The sequence below is a fragment of the Athene noctua genome, chromosome 24 (genome assembly GCF_965140245.1).
Source record: "Athene noctua chromosome 24, bAthNoc1.hap1.1, whole genome shotgun sequence".
Taxonomy (NCBI): domain Eukaryota; kingdom Metazoa; phylum Chordata; class Aves; order Strigiformes; family Strigidae; genus Athene; species Athene noctua.
This window is the reverse complement of record NC_134060.1, coordinates 6,718,245-6,734,690: the sequence shown is the minus strand read 5'-3', so window position 1 is coordinate 6,734,690 and position 16,446 is coordinate 6,718,245. Positions and strand designations below refer to the sequence as shown.

Sequence of the window (16,446 nt, the reverse complement as noted above, 5' to 3'; positions counted from 1 at the left end):
GGTGCAGGTTAATGGCTGCAGGCTGGTGGGTGCAGGGTGGTGGTGCAGGTTGATGGATGTAGGTTGATGGGTGATGGGTGCCGCAGCACGTGCTGCCAGCGCCACCTCGTGGCTGATCCCGGCCCTGCCCGCCCCGCCACCACCCCCCTCCCCCCCGCGGGGCCCGATCCCGGGCTCCCTCCGCCCGCACAAGGCAAACCCGGCCGCGGTGATGGGCTGAGCCGGGACCCCTTTCCCCGGGAGTGCAGCGGGCAGCTCCCACCTCCCACAGCTGCTGCATGACAGGGCCCCCCCCGCCAGAGCGTGCACCCACCTAGGGTCACCCCAGCACAGGACACACCCCAGCACAGTGCTCACCCCATCCCACGTACCCCTGGGCACGGTGCTTACCCCTACGTTGGGCACACCCCACCACGCCAGGCACCCTCCCTCACCCCCCCCTCCCCACCTGCCCCGCGAGCAACGTGCCCTCCTCCAGCAGCAACTCTGGGGGTGTCACAGGCCAGTAACCGGGCCCAGGGCTCCCAGCTGCCAGGCCTCAAAGTGCTGCCACCCCTGCCTGCACCCACCCGGTCCCTGACCCCAAGGTCAGGTGTGTTTAATACATCCCCCTTCCTCCATCTCCCACACACCCAGCTCATGCATCAGCAAAGAGCCCAGAAGGACAAACCTGCCAGTTTTATTCCAAACGAGACTTTATTAACAAGACAAGGTGCTGGAGCCAAGCCAGCACAGCCTGCAGGAAACTTGACCTGTGCTCCAGCGAGGACCAGGGACCCGTCCTCCCCCAGGGATGGCTGGGCAGGAGAGCCCTCGAGGAGCCCAGGCCACTGCCAAAGCTGGGGGGTGCAGTGGAACAACTGCCTCGAGCCACAAATCCCTAAGATTCATTTTCCTTCAGGTTGTTTGGGGAGGTACCAGCCAGATCCTGGTACATGCCAGTCCCCAGAGTCCCTCCAAAAGGCACCACGGTCCCAGGGCACCAAGTGACACAATGACAGCAGCTGGTGAAAACCAAACCCTCCCACGGCACGGCGGTGGTCTCCGCTAGAAGAGGAGGGTGTGGAGGCACCACCAAAAGGCACTAGACAAACATGGAGATGGTAAGAGCTTTAAAAACATCCTGAAGTTTTTATCAGCCCTTCCTGATTTTCCTTACTTGGCACTTCATGCCTTTCAAATTACAACAGAAGACCTACAAGAAGGCACAACCCAGCAGAGCTGCTCCTGCTTGCAGAGCCCCAGACTAAGGCAGAGCTGGGGCTGTCCCCTGGCTCAAGGGACAAGGCCACGATGGCTCCAACCCGGCAGCAGGATGCCCGGGGCCACCTTAGCTGAAGTCCCGATCTGGCAGCACCAGTGGAGCCACCAAGGTCCAGATGTAGAGCAGGAGCCCGGCCCAGCTGGAGCAGATCTTCACCCACACGGCCGTCCAGGGGCTCCTCAGCACCTGCAAGCTCTCGTCCGGCCTGAGAGAGCAAACAAGGGGGTGGCAACCATCACTGCGCTGCACCAGGGGTGCCATCCCCTTGATCACCCCTGCGGCCGTGCTGGGGAGGGACGGAGGCTGCAAGCACCAAGCCAGGGGTGCAATGCAAAGAGCATGGAGGACAGTGTGGAGTTGCCCCATGCTCGCAGCCAGGCGGCTTCCCACAGCTGGCCCAGGGGACGTGACCCCACCACTGCAGCTTACAGCACCCCAGGGGCTGGGTGCCTGCTCCCCGCCACGTCCCAAGGGGTCCCGGGGCCCCACGGGAGCTCTGCCCACCTGTACCAGTTGGTGAGGGTCATCATGATGTAGAGGGCAGCGAGGAGGAGGCAGAGGTGGAAGAAGGTGTAGTTGTAGGAGACGCCGTCCTGCTCGTTGTCGTAGGTGCGGTGCAGCCCGCTCTCCACAGCCGCCGCCTCGCCGCCCGCCCCGGCCGCGCTCTCCTCCGTCAGCATCAGCTTGTTGACCTGCGGGTGGTCCGAGGTGCGGACGCTGCGGGCAGAGGGACGGCAGGCTCAGGGCTGCCTGCACGCTGCCTCCTCGGTTGCCCCCCAGCCCGAGCTCAGCCCTCCCAAGCCCACCCACCTTGGGATGCTCCGCGGGGCTGTCCCCAGGACAGGCAGGGCGGTCTGGGGGATGCAGCTTGTGCAGAAACCCCAAAAGCTGCACCCACAACCCCTGAGGGGTGCCTGCCTCTGTCCCTGGGGACCAGGATGGCTTTGCAAGAGGCACCTAGTGACAAAAACCCTGGACCTGCCTGTGACCTCCCCTCCAGCATTGCCTTTCCCTAAAAGTATCCCGATGCCTCTGTGCTCCGGGCAGGCAGAGGGACACTGCAGTCCCCGGGAACCGAAGCCAAGTCCTCACCTGATGAAGAGGGTGCAGAGGATGAAGATTATCAACCCCACAATGCTCGGGGCGTCCCACCAGGTTGTCAGTGGCTGGGTGGCCATCGCTGAGCCAGTACTGTTCCTCACCAGCAGCGTGGGGTTACAGGTCTGGACTGGGGGGACACGCAGGGGGTTCAGCACCTTTCCCCAGCCCCCAGAGAGCCAGGGGGTGCAAAACACCCATCCCAGTGTGTGCTCCTGCCCCATGCACCCCCCTCCCGAACCCGAGGTCACATCCTGCTTACTTGGCACGTTGGCCAGGGCGGACCAGGTGACGTAGATGGTGTAGAGGGTGATGAGGGACGCCTGCAGCAGCCCCGAGTGCGGCTGAGCTTCCTGCAAACACAACGGCGGGCACTCAGGGCTGGTCCCGTACCCCACGGGGACACGGCCACCAGCCTCACAGGTGCCCCCCACCGCCTCACCTGGATCTTGGGCAGTATGGACACAGCAGAGACGATGAGGCAGAGGATGAGGTTGATGCTGATGAGGACCTTGCCCTCCGTACAGCCCTCAGGCTTGGTGTAGTATACGTAGAGCAGCACTATGGCTGCAATGGAGGTGGCGTAGAAGATGAAGGTGATGATGCAAAGGGCTGAGGGAGGAAGCAGAAAGTAAAGAGGCTGGAGTAGAGTCTCCAGTCCCCAGCAGCTCAGTGTCAGCCACCCCCAGGATGAGCTTCCCCTCCCTAGACCCTCTGTGGTGCCAGCCGCACCGACCTGCGTACCAGCCCTTGGCATTGCTCTCGCCCGCGTTGCGCAGCCACAGCTGGCTCCAGGAGTGGGCAAAGTCGATGAGGAGAATGAGCTGGATGAGGATGAAGAGGAAGGAGCCGACCACACCAAAGTAAAACCAGACTTGAGGGGGAGAGAAAAAACAGTTAAAAGCAGGTATAATGGAATTTGGCAATGGGGATGCCAACCCCAGCCCTGGGTTTAATCCCGTGCTGAGGGTTAACCCAGAGATGCAGAGGAGAGCAGGGGCAGCTCCTCACCTGAGGTGAAGGCACCATCGGGGATGTAGAAAGCCCCCACTGTGATCCCCACCAGCACCAGGAACTTGAAGAACCAGAAACTGTGGGAAGAGAGAGGAGGCATGGTCTGCAAGCAGGAACCCAGCCAGGAATTTTTCCCAGCAAGAGTGGTCAGAGAGTGGAACAGGCTGCCCAGGGAGGGGGGAGTCCCCACCCCTGGGTGTGTTTAAGGGTCGTTTAGATGAGCTGTTGGGGGATGTGGGGTAGGGGAGAACTTTGTAGAGTCAGGCTGAGGGTTGGACTCGATGATCCCGAGGGGCTTTTCCAACCTGAATGATTGCGTGATTCTGTGAAGGGCAGGTCTGCCCCCACACCGGCATCCTCCCTCCAGGACAAACACTCACCCGTTCTGCACAGCGGCTCGCGGGTCCTTGCTGCTGCGCACACACACCATGATTGCAGCGAAGAGGAAGAAGAAGGCGGCCATGGCAAAGCCCATGCGGTACACGGCTTTGTGGCCCAGGAAGCTGCCGCAGTCAATGTGGGTCTGGACCCCCAGGACTGACCCACTTCCCTCACAGAAGCCAGGGAGCTGCAAAGGTGATGGGAGGGTGAGCATCACCCCAGCATCCCCCACCCACCACGATCCCTGGTGTCACCAAAGAGCTTAGCTTGCTTGGGGACAGCCATGGGGTGACACAGCTAAAGCCACCCTGCAGGTCAGAGGAAAGCTGGGATGAAACCAGCATTTCCCAAAATTCCCATTAGCTCAGTTGGCAGACCTCAGCTCCCTGCATCTCAAGTCCCACCTCCACAAAAATGGGATCACTTGGCCAATTTAACCCCAAAAATGGAATGTAGGAAACTTTCCTGGGAGACATCTAGAAAAACTAGATAATGCATGAAATCATCCCACTGCGTTTTCCCCTCTGTGGAAAACTGGGCTTAATAATACCCTCTCCCAGTGAAATGTTTGGAAAAAAAAAAAGGAACAGAATCAACATCATGCCCCAAAAATTCACGTTCTGATTCACCCTCACGTATCCACCGTGAGCTAAACCTCTTCCCCATAGTGACCAGGCTCAGCGACCTCTGGGAGTTATTTACCTTGTGCAGCTCCTTCTCCACACCAGGGATTATCATAATGATGGACACAAGGGTGCCGAGGAAGAGGAAGAAGGTGAAGAGGAGGCGGGAGACGGTGGAGTTCTTGGCCGAGGGGCAGCAGGCACAGAGCAGGCATGGTGCAGAGCCACAGAGACAGGACACCTGTAACGAGAGCATCCCTGTGTCAGAGGGCTCGAAATTGGACCCAAAACATGTGCCTAAGTCGAACCAGGAGTAAGATCTGCCCAGGAATCCACACTGCTGGGCCAGGGGCTTTGATAAAGCTTCTCACCAGCCAGCATCACAACCTGCACCCTGCGGGACCTTGCGGAAACGGCCCCAAGTCTCCTCAGAAAGTTGCTGAAAAACAGAAGAACCACGGGAACAGGCTCACTGCAATAACCAACCAACTTGGAAAACGATGCCAATAGAGACTACCTCATCTTCTTTTTTGCTTCCCAGAAATTGCATGCAAAAAAAGGGTCCTTTCTTTACAGAAGAAAAAAAAAAAAAAAAAAAAAAAAGCTTGTAAAATAATTTAAGGCTACCTTTTCAATCTAATACAGGATGGGAAAAATACAGATATAGGCATCATGGGGAAATTAATTTGTTCTGCCATCCCTTCCCTTCCCCCAAAGGCCATTTTACAGGTGGGGAAACCGAGGCACAGCATCCCTGGGAGTCTGCAGTGGGTCCTGGATTCCCAAATCCACCCTTCCAGCATCAGCAGCGCTGCCGGGTGCACCCTCACTCCAGGGGCTCCCACTGCCGTGCCAGAGCTGGGTGTAGAGCAGGGAAAGCCTAGCTTAACGAAACCCAGCCTCACTGCCTAGCTAAACACGGGTGGGGACTTTCCTGCACAGGGCTTGCACAGAATAAGGTCTGCAGGGAGAGAAAGGAAATTTTTATTAAACTATAAAAGCCATCACTGGAGGAGCATCAGGGAGATGCTGTTTGCATCCCACCAGCCAGGCTGGGCTGAGTTTTGCTGCTCTGGTACACACTGTTCTCACCAATGTTCTCAACAATTTGGATATTCACGCACCTATTTAATACCCACAAAGTGTGGGAGTGCCCCAATCATTTGTTTTAGAGGAAGAACAGCTACAGGGGTTTTGATGGGGCAGGAATGCATGATGCCCTGGCTGTGGCATCCTTCATCTGGATGGGGGAAGATTTTCATCCTCTTAATCACCCGCCCCAGGATCTCCCAGCTCGCTCCCACATCCTAAACCCCCTATTTTCCCAAAAGAGGGTGAAGTTGGAGAATAAATTTTCAGGCAAGAGAATGGAAGAAGCATTGTTGGACAGACTGTCACTGCTGGGTCACTAATTCACTATGTCTTGCAAGCAGAAGGTCCCATATTAAATATTTGGGGAAAAAATAAGGGAATAAAGTGTCTCTCAGGTTTGCACTGAAGATGCTGCATTCAGGAACTAGCAGGGTTGGTTGGGGAAGCAAAACTGACATTTCACAACAAGGCAAAGCAGGTGCCCTCCTGGCTCTGAACCAGGAGCTAGCCCTGACCCCACGTAAACAAAGAGATGGCTTAAAGTGCTAAATAAAACCTCAAAGGACCCCAAAACTAAATTAAAACTAAATTCCCAACTCTGCTCTACTCCCCATGGTGTGAGCAGGAACAGCAGGGAGAGACAGCCCAAGCAATGCAACAGCAAAATACACCCCAAGTCCTCTAAAATAGGGAAACTTCAGGCTATTTCCTTTTTTTTTTTGATGCCTCACTGAAGCCATCACAAGCCCACAGCCTCCCCTGTCTCACGCACAGGCCCAGGGAGCAATGAGAAATCCCCAAGCAGAGATCAACCAGAATTAAATATCTGGAGTTTGTTTAAAATACTACTGCTTTGCTTTCCAAATATTTTTCTCTATCTAAAACGCATTCCCAGATCCACTTATTTCAAAATTTGCAACACTGGGCATTTTTAACTCCTTTTTCAGAGCCAGCTTCTTCCTAGGAATCTGGTCCTCAGCAAATTACTTTCCCTCTATTTACAAGACAACTTAATTGATTTATTTTGCTTCCCATACTTGATTTCTTCCCTTTGAACAGCTCTTCCTCTCCTGCACTTGAGACACATCAGCCGGCCAGATGTACTTGCAAGCAGGAGAAGGGTTCAGCTCTCTCCCACTACTAAAGGATGCAAATGTGGTGCGTGTTTATTATGTCTATGTACTTCCTAATTATGCCCAGCAATCAATTTAATTAAATATTGCTCAGTATCAACTCAAATACACATTTCTCATTGCTAAAACTAGTGTGAAAAATGGACGTGGCAGAAAAGAAAACCAGATGTCGAGCTGCTGTGTGAGAAGGACATCAAACCTGCAGCTCCCCCATCAGGGGTGCTCATGCATGCTCATGAGTGATGACTTTAATGTCCCCAAATCACTAGAGGTGACTTTGAATTTCTTTTTTTAAACATAAACACAGCATTATTTGAGAAAAAACACCTCCTGATTTATTCCTCTTTACACACATCCCAGCCCCACCAGAGGCTGCGTTGTGCTGACAGTATCCATGGGAGCTGGAATGGGTGAGAAAGCCCCCACATCCCATGGGGACCCGCATCCTGCCTCTCCAGGAGCTGCCTAAGGGACGTCGCTTCATGTTTTCAACTCGAAAGCAGGAAAAAAATGGCCTTCAATTAGAGATTGCTTCCTTTCAGGCTCATTAAATGTACCACTTGCACAAGAATGCATTTAAACCTGCCAGCATTACTGTATTTCCCCTTCAAATTAAAAGAGGAAAAAAAAAAAAAAATCCCTTTTAATGCAGAATTACTGCATTTGACCTGATTTAGCAAAGCACCTTAGTGCACCCTTAACTCAAAGCACATTGATACCTCCAGCTCCTCTCCTTTCAGTGCCAGCTGAAACAAAAAGCACCAGTCCCGAAATCACTGAAACTGGCCTGGAAAGTCATGAGGTTTGTTGTTTGGGAGCTGAGGGATCTGGGGGAGTTGGGAACGGTCAGGGTGAGGTTCATGGTTGGACTGGAGGAGCTTCAAGGGCTTTTCCAACCCAGATGATTCTGTGAATCTGCTGTTGGATTTGGGGGTTCAGCCCCACGTCCAAGCAGCACTGAGGACTGGCAGGAGGCACAGCCTCGGGTACCCCATCTTCCTCAGGGTGGGTGCGGGTGGAGGGGGTCAAAGTGTGTGCACAGGCTGTGCTGGAGCAGGGCTGAAGGGGACCCCCTGCTCCACCTGCAGTCTCCAGACCCATGGCTGACCTCTGGGAAAGCTGCAGGCCGATGAGGTAGTTTCTAATATGAGGTTTCTGGGAGCCGGCAGCATCCCTGGAGCCTGCAGGAGGTTTATTTTCAAGGACACTCTCACATGGCCAAACTCCGTGGCCGTATCTCAGGTTTTACAGCCTCTTGCAACCAGGAGAAGGCACCTGCTGAGGTAACAGGGCACGGCAGCCCTGCCCCACTGCCCTGCTTTGTGCAGCTGTAATGTGAGAGTCCCATGTCACCAGGAGCCTTTTTTCACAGCTCCTGGTGCCCTTCTTGAGCGTCCCCCTCTAAGCACCTTTGCAAAGGAAGCAGATCCCTTGTGCCATCTGCTAACCTGACCTGCTGCCCCAGCACCTCTGAATTCACTCTTTTTCTGTGAAAAGCAAATGGGTTAAGAGCAAGGAGAATCCTCCCACGTTAAGGCAGCGTTGGACACACTCCGGTACACCTCCTTTCAAAGATGCTCCTAAGTGTCAATGTGGCCAAAAGCCAAGCAGCAGGATGGAAAAAGCCAACCAAGGGAAGTGGCTGCAGCACAAGAGCAGTGGATTAACAAGGAAGCGTCGGTTTTCAGCTGCTGCAGATGAAAGATTAACCTCTCCGGTTTCACTATCGACTTCCTCATGAAATCCAGCTCACCTCCAGCGCGACTCGCACGTAAGGGCTGCTGTGCCTGCCCTGCCGGGGACTGGGAGAGTGAGGCTGGAGCTGGACAAGGACTGTGCACCCAGTCCAACACAGGGACATGCGACTACCCCACCCCAACACCGCCAGACCCAGTACCCCACCCCACCAAGACATCTTGTGCAAGCTGCCGTTGCCCCAGCAAACCAGAGACTGAGTCAACCAAAAGCAATGCTGAGCAACCTGCCTTTACCTCCTGTTAAATTAATGACCTGGCAGGTTAATCAGTACCAAACCCACAGGGCCAGGCACAGGCTTGGGAGGCTGGTGGCTCTCACGCCCGGCAGTGGCTTTGCATTGGTACAACGAGGCTGATAGTCCCCACGAGTGCCCAAACCAACCCTGTCCCCCAAGGCAGGCAGCTGGAGACAACCGCCCTGCTCATAGCAGCAGTGGGCAGAGCCTGGCAAATCGCTGGAGGCAGAGAAAGGGAAATTTCTCTTGCATGGTGCAAAGTTTCACTCAGCAACGGCTTGTGGAGTTTTAATGGGAAAGCACTGAAGAGATGGCTTAGCAATCTGACTCCGCTTCGAGTCAAATGATGCAGGCTGGCCAGAAGAAGTTAGTTCAGATCTTATTAAAAAAACAAAACAAACAAACAAAAAAAACCTTACAAAGATTGGGTAGTTTGTTTGGTTTTGGGGGTGGTTTTTTTCCTCTGCTGTGGTTTTCCAGTTCAGAATTGAGCTACAACACCCCTTTAGTCAACAAGCTCCACTGGAAGGAATAGAAGAACTAAACCTTATAGCAACTCAACCCTGTTAACATGGCCTGGGCCAGAATTTTTTTTTTTTTTTGGGGGGGGGGGCAGGGAATGCAGAATTAGGCCAGAAACCTCCCCAGGCCTGCTCCAGAGTAACTCCCAGCTATTCCAAATCCAGCCCATAAGGAAAAGTATCAGCTGTGTTACAGACTTGCGGACCACCCTCTGTCCAATCTTAGGTTTCAAAAGCTCCTGTTCGTTAAACCTCCAAAACTTTGAGGTCAAGTTGCAAAACTGGCCCCATTTCCAGGTTTCCAGGCCGGCAGCTCTCGGGTTGGTTTCGCAGCCCTGCCTTGGCCCCGTGCCCGCAGGTGAGGCAATGCCAGGAAAGGCAACGCTGGCCATAGGGAGCTGCCTGCGTCACCAGGCATAGCACCCCAAAACACACACCCTGTGTCACTGGGTATAGCACCCCAAAACACACACCCTGTGTCACTGGGTATAGCACCCCAAAACACACACCCCGTGTCACTGGGTATAGCTCCCCGAAACACACACCCCGTGTCACTGGGTATAGCGCCCCGAAACACACACCTTGTGCTTGTCCTGGGCCATGGCACCCCACACAGAGCCCCCCCACCCGTGGACCTGCACCCCCTGTCCCAGCTCCTTCTCCTACTCCATCCCCAGCTCCCCGCTTTGGGGCTCTGCAGTGAGAACCCGGCAGGACCCCCAGCCCCTCAGCATCGCACGGGTGCAGCAGGACTAGCCCCCCCCCAGTGTATCAGAGCAGGGGCGCCAGCCCCCCCAGTCCCCCAGGGCATCACTCCTCCAGCCCCCCACAGCCCCCAAGTGCAGCGGGGTGCGCCCTCCCCAGGCGCCCTCAGACTCCACGCTCCCCTTGACCACGACGTTCCTGAGCCCCAGAGTTTCCTGGGGTGAACCCTCTGGGTCTCCCCTGGACACCCCCGGGGCAGTGGGGCGCCCTAATCCGGGGGTCCGCGACATCCCCCCCGTGCCCAGAGGGGCGCATCCCCCCGGGGCTCCCCTGCATCCCCCGGGGGCAGCGCGCCGCATCCTCCGAGCTCCCCTTCGAACTCCCCCGGCGTCATCAACGCCCCCCCATCCTCAGAGTGCCCCCCAGATCTCCCGGACCCTCTCCCGGGCCCCCCCGGACCCGCAGCAGCAGCGACTCCCCCGCCCTCGGGCCGCGCCCGCCGCTGCTGCGCTGGGAGGGGGCTCAGCCCCGTTCCCCCCCCGCTCCCCCCGGCCCGGCGGACACTCACGCAGCTGAGCAGGGAGCAGACGCCGAGACAGGCCCCCATCGCTCCCGGCCTCGGCTCCCGGCCCCGCCCGGGCCCTCCCCGGGGCTCCCAGCTCGGGGCGCGTCGCTCCCGTCGCTCCCGTCGCGCCTCCCCCGGGGCGGCCCCTGCGGCGGGGCGGGTCCTTCCCGCCCTCAGGGGAGCTCCCCCCAGCCCCGCACCCCCTTTCACCGATTAGCGCCGAGGGGCCCCCACCGGCACCGGGAGCCCGGTCCGCGGCGAGGGCTCTGGGGGGCGCCCGGGGGTGCGGGGGACGCCCGGGCCCGCAGTGCCGGGGCTCTCCCTCCCCTCGAAACAGCTGGCGGGGAGGGGTCGGCTACTCTGAAGGCAGCTCAGGGGTCCGAGGGGTGTTTTGAGTGTGTTCGACGTGAACTGAGTCCCCTCGGAAAGGCCGAGCCGGGTCCCCCCCAGCGCCGGTCCCCAGAGCAGCTGACGGCATCACCTGGTACCCAGCTCCAGCTGGGGAATGAACAAAGCCCCGTGGTTTTCACGGTTAAATGCTGCTTGGGCAGGCAGATGTGGCCTTGCTGAGAGCTGCCAAGGGGACAGTGACTGTGCTTGAGGCCCGGGGTGCTGGGCTACTCCTGGCCATCGTCCTACAACCCCAGCACACCCACCAGCTCAGAATCACCGGCTGGCTGAGGCTGGCAGGGACCTCCAGGGTCCATCTGCTCTAACGCCCCTGCTCAAGCCAGAGCCACTTGACCAGGACCGTGTCAGACAACATCTGAGTAACTCCAAGCATAGAGACTCCACAACCTCCCTGAGCAACCTGGGCCAGTGCCTGGTCACCCTACAGTAAGAAAAGTGTTTCCTGATGTTCAGAGGGACCCTCCTGTGTTTCAGTTTGTGCCTGTGACCTCTGGTCCTGGCACTAGGCACCACTGGAAAGAGCCTGGATCCTCTTTGCACCCTCCCTTCATTGCTGAGGTCCCCCTGAGCCTTCTTTGCTCCAGGCTGAACAGTCCCAGCTCCCAGCCTTTCCTCATATAACATGTTCCTGTCCCTGAAACACCTTTGTGGCCCTTCGTTATTGTCTCTCCAGTATCTCCACATCTCGCTTGTACTGGGGAGCCCAGAACCGGACTCAGCACCCCAGGGGTGGCCTCAGCAGTGCTGATCACTTGGTGACCTCCATCACCCCGCCGGCAGCGTGTCACCTCATGCAGCCCAGGGCACCATTCGCCTTCTTTGCAGTAAGGGCACGTCGCTGCCTCATCTTCAACCTCGTGTCCACCAGCTCCTTTTCTGCAGATCTGCTTTTCAGCTGGGCAGCCCCAGCATGTGCAGGTGCCAGGGATTGTTCTTCCCCAGGAGCAAGACTTTGCCCTTCCCCTTCATGAGGTTCCTGTCAGCCCATTTCAGTCTGATGATGTCCCTCTGGATGGCAGCACCACCCTCTGCTCTATCAGCCATCCCTTCCAGTTTGGTGTCAGCTGCAAACGCTGAGCTCACACTCTGCCCTATCATCCAGATGGTTAATGAAGATGTTAAACAGGACTGGGGAGCCAGGACAGACCCCTGGGGTATCCCACTAGTGACTGGTCACCAACTAGACTTTACGCCACTGTCACCACCCCTGGGCCCGGCCATTCAGCCAGTTTTCAACCCACCTCACTGTCTGCTCATCCATCTGCACCAATGACTTCGCTATGAGGATCTTACGGGACACAGTGTCAAAGTCCTTCCAAAGTCCAGGCAGACAATGCCCACTTCTCTCCCCTTCTTTACCAAGCCAGTCTTTTCATTGTAGAAGTTTATCGAGTTGGTCAAGGATGGTTTCCCTTTAGTGAAGCCATGACAACTTCTCATCTTTAACATGCCTGGAAATGGTTTCCAGGATTAGCTGCTCCATCACCTTCCCAAGATCAAGGTGAGGCTGAAGGCCCATAGTTCCCTGGCTCCTCCTTGCCCTTCTTCATTATAGGAGTGAGTGCTTTCCTGCAGCCTTCAGGTTCTTCTCCCAGTTGCCATGATCAATCAAAGGTTGTTGAGAGTGGCCTCGCAATGACATCAGCCACCTCCCTAAGCACTCGTGGGTACGTCCCAGCAGGGCCCATGGTCTTACATATGTCCAGTTTGCTTAAGTATCCCCTGACCTGATCCCCTTCCACTAAGGGTATGTCTTCCTTGCTCCATCCTTTCCCCTGGTCTGTGGGACCTTGGATTCCTGCAGATCAATCTTGCAAGTAAAGAGGCAAAGTCAGCATTCAGTTACTCAGCCTTTCCCGTGTCCTGTGGCACTATGGAATCCCATCTCGTGGAGCAATGGACCCATATTTTCCCTAGTCTCCCTTTTGTCACCTATAGCAGCCCTTCTTGCTGGCTTTGACAACACACTGCCCAGCTCCAGTGCACCCATCAGCCTGAACCCACAACCCATGAGGGGCCAGACCCCAGCTGAGGGGACCTGCACAGAGCCAAGGGTGGGAGCTGGGCCTGGGCAGGGTTTCCCTGCTCTTCCTGACTGGCTGGAGTCTGGCACATCCACCCAGAGCAGCCGGTGCTGCTGGTATGCATAATTCAAGGGATGAGATAAACTGGGATGTGCTAGCCCACTTCCAGACCCTAAATTTAGACAGCAGGGAAAGTATATGGGTATGTGGCAGCAGGCAGGCTTTAGGGGGCACAGGGCTGGGGCAGATGGGGAGCCAACATGCCCCCTGTGCCCTTGAGGAAGAGGAGGGTGTGATGCTTCTTGCTCCAGCGGTAAAGCCCCAGGGTTTGGCCTCCAATCAGCAGTTGGCACAAATTTATAAAAGCTTTTCTAAGCCTCTGTGGGCTCCCAAAAGCTGCCGGCTGGCTGCAGTCCTGCAACAGGAGAGTTCAGCGCCCATAGATTGCTCACTGATCTCAGCTGATCTCAGGTTGCTTTTCCTTTCAGGAGGCAGCTGGGGTGCGAGCTGGGGACCTGCCCAGCCTGGTTGTGTGTGGGCACGGGTCTGGCAGCACCCGCAGGGCAGGCAGCGGCCTCGGGGACATGATAGGCTGGCTCCAGGCACAGCCCCCGGGTGGGAGGTGGAGGCTCTGGCAGCTCCCCTCTCTTCCCAGCTGGATTTCAGAGCTTGGTGACACCCGCAGCAGGAATGTCCTTCAATCCCTGCCCTCCCAGGAAGGGCAAATCGGCTGGAGAGGTGTCTGTCCCCTTGGTCCTGCTGTCCCCATGTGCCTTGCAGGGACGTGAGCCTGCTGGCATGCCAGGAGCAGAAATCCCACCGGCTCCATGGACCCTGAGGGACCAGTCCTGCCCGCACTGTCCCCTCATCCCCTTTGATGCTGCTGCCGGGTGTCAGTGCCGGTGTCACACCAGGGCACATAGCTGCTGGACACTGGGGATGGTGGCTGGGCTCGGTCCCTGCCCGCTCCTGGATGGCCAGTCAGGGCCCCGGCTGCCAGGAGTGGGGGCACTCCCCACCCGACTCACAGGGGTGTCCCTATGCCACCACCACCACCCACATCATCCTCGCCGTCCCCTTCTCGGGAGGTGGCTTGGCAGCAGCGAGAGCTGTCCCGGCCAGCCCGAGGCCCAGCAAGGCAGGCAGCAACATCATGTGTGATGGAGCGGTGACAGTCCCCTGTGCACAGAAGGACGCCCTGCACACTGGGAAGATGAGGAACGGGAGATGAGGGATGCTGCCAGAGCCCAGAGATGTGTGGCTGCCTCCAGCCCCCCCTGCAACAGAAGCCCCCAGCCGTGTCCCACTGCTCAGCAGGGCTGGGAGCATCCTTGTCTGCACACTCCTAATAAAACACCCTTTTTTCTGCTCTGTCTCCCCCTCCGCTCCTTCTCCTGCATCACTCAGCATCCCCAAGGCATGAAGGGACATCTTTTCCCTTCCCCTGGTGCCTGCTTCATTAGGGGTCAGAGTATCACTTTCTGCCCACCACGGGGGGATTATAGGGCTGAGGGTGGCACCAGACCGGTGGTGAGCAAGGTCAAGTGCATCTTGCCAGGGATGCCCTCCCGCCCCGGGGACCTGGGGGGAAAACAAATGATCTCATGTGACTGTATCTGGGACAATACCAGCTTAGCCGTGGGAGCAGCCAGAAGGGTTCCTGCTGAGCCCGAGCAGTGCTATTCGTGGATAAGCCTACATTACAGTAATTAATAATAATTAATAATCAAGTCTGTATTTGGAAAACCAGCTAAACCCATCAAACACCTTTTCTCCAGAGCATTATCTAGTGCAGGCGAATGCAGGTGTGGGGTAAGGAGGGGGATGATTTGGGGTTTGACAAACCCCTGGTCCGGGGGGTTGTCCTACCTCTGGCACATGGGGTCTGGCCCCGCTCCTGGATGGGGTTTTTGGGATACCCAGGATCCTTCCCCTTGGCTGACAGCAAGCACATCACAGCCCTGTGTTTTGGGTGCTTGGAGGAACTGCTCCAAGATCTCAGGGCGCTGTTCATCTACGCTGGGAAGTGTGGGGGGTCCCCCTGCCGCTCCTGTGCTGCAAGGGAGGCCAGGCGAGGAGATCGGGAATGAAGCTGCCCCCATTTACTGCCAGCAGTATATTTTCTCAGCTCTGTTGCCTCTCTTGGGGTTTCCAGCCCCTAGAAGAGAAGGGGGACACGCACAAAACCAGTCTGGGATGGGAAAGACAAATGCAAAAGTCCTGAGATTGAAGCATCTCCCTCCCCCCTTGTTTAAGGATGACTTTGAGTCGGGAAATTAGTTTTCCTCTAAGCTCTTCTGTAATAAACAGAGACACAGGAGGACTAGTGATCGCTTGGCCTTTAATTACAGACAGAGGCAGGGTGTTCAGGGTCACGGGAGCCGGGATTCAAACCCAGTGGGAATGAAGGGGATGATTTTCAGGAGGACCGTTGCAGGTACCTGCAGAACCTTCTGTGCCTGAGCTCCTCCTTTGTCCATTTTGATTACCAGGACCCTCCTGTCCTGCAACACCGCAGGCTTAGCAGCTGGACACATCTCAAAGGCATCAGCTCTTGAGACCAGGCCAACAGAGGAGCCTGATGGAAACCAAGAAAACCCTTTGAATCTAGTGACGGGCATCCCACCTGCTGGCAATGCTTCTGGGAAACCCAGAGCAATGGGGTTTGCCTTTGGGACCCTCTTTGAGGACCTTTTCCAGTCTGAGATGTCTTAAAGGCCACTGGGGTGGTGTGGAGCTGACAGCTGGTGGTTTCCACAACGGGCCATCACCAAACCTATTGCTTGTCACCCAGCAGGCTGGGGTCTTCTCCCCAGAGCCCCTCCCTGCCAGAAGAGCGAAGGGCTGTGAGGCCAGGAAATGCTGGCCACCCTCCGTCCTTGAAGATTGATTTAGCCTGGGCTCGCAGACACAGCGACTGGCTGGAAAAACTTCGGCATTTCCCTGCTGAGTTTGGACAGATGCTGTTTGTCTTTCTCATGGTGGTGGCCAGATGCCTGGCTGGTGATGGATGGGAGTGTCGCGCAGGAGTTTCTGCGCTGTCACAACCACTGGGTCTCTCATGGGGTGGAAAATTTGGGGAGGAGGTGACTCCACTGTGAGCTGAATGTCCTCCCCACGGTACCAGGATCTGAGTCAACAGAGACGGTGGGGTAGGGAGGCTGAGGGAGGAAGGAGCAGGGTGAGACCTTGACCTGGAGATGTCCTTGGTCCACCTGTCAGGAGGACCTGGTTCTTCCTTCATTCCCAGCCTCAGCCTCCAACCCACTGGTGCTTCTGTTCTGCTGCTCACTCCAGCTCTGGGTTTGAGCCCCCCAGCTTGCTTTCCTGGCACCTAAAGACTCCAGCTTTCCTCCAAACTCCAGCACCAGCCTCCCCAAGCCCTCACCTGCATTTCCCAACATCCCCCGGGTGACTGGATGTCCCCAGCGCCACCCGGGCATCCCAGACTGGGCAATGCCAGGGGGATTGCCAATCTGGGATGCCCGTGGAGAGCTGTGTATGGCGCGGGCAGTTTTTGAGACTGTTAATTTTCAGTCTTAACGATTCTTCCTTTCGGAGAAATGGCTAATGAGCCATGGGGATCCAATTAGATTTCTCCAGTCAGTCTTTCCCTTGTTCC

At 56.6% G+C, this 16,446-nt stretch overlaps 1 protein-coding gene across 1 annotated transcript; it reads right to left on the bottom strand.

Moving 5' to 3' along the window:
- Window positions 1-677: 677 nt before the first annotated feature.
- On the bottom strand, window positions 678-10,513 carry SERINC2 (serine incorporator 2). Its single transcript, XM_074925995.1, has 10 exons — window positions 10,393-10,513; window positions 4,460-4,621; window positions 3,757-3,944; window positions 3,374-3,453; window positions 3,099-3,236; window positions 2,805-2,974; window positions 2,625-2,715; window positions 2,357-2,492; window positions 1,769-1,981; window positions 678-1,469 (listed from the first exon to the last, which is right to left on the bottom strand). The coding sequence occupies exons 1-10, from the start codon at window positions 10,429-10,431 to the stop codon at window positions 1,331-1,333; spliced, it is 1,356 nt and encodes a 451-aa protein (XP_074782096.1). The 5' UTR covers window positions 10,432-10,513; the 3' UTR covers window positions 678-1,330.
- Between the last annotated feature and the right edge of the window lie 5,933 nt (window positions 10,514-16,446).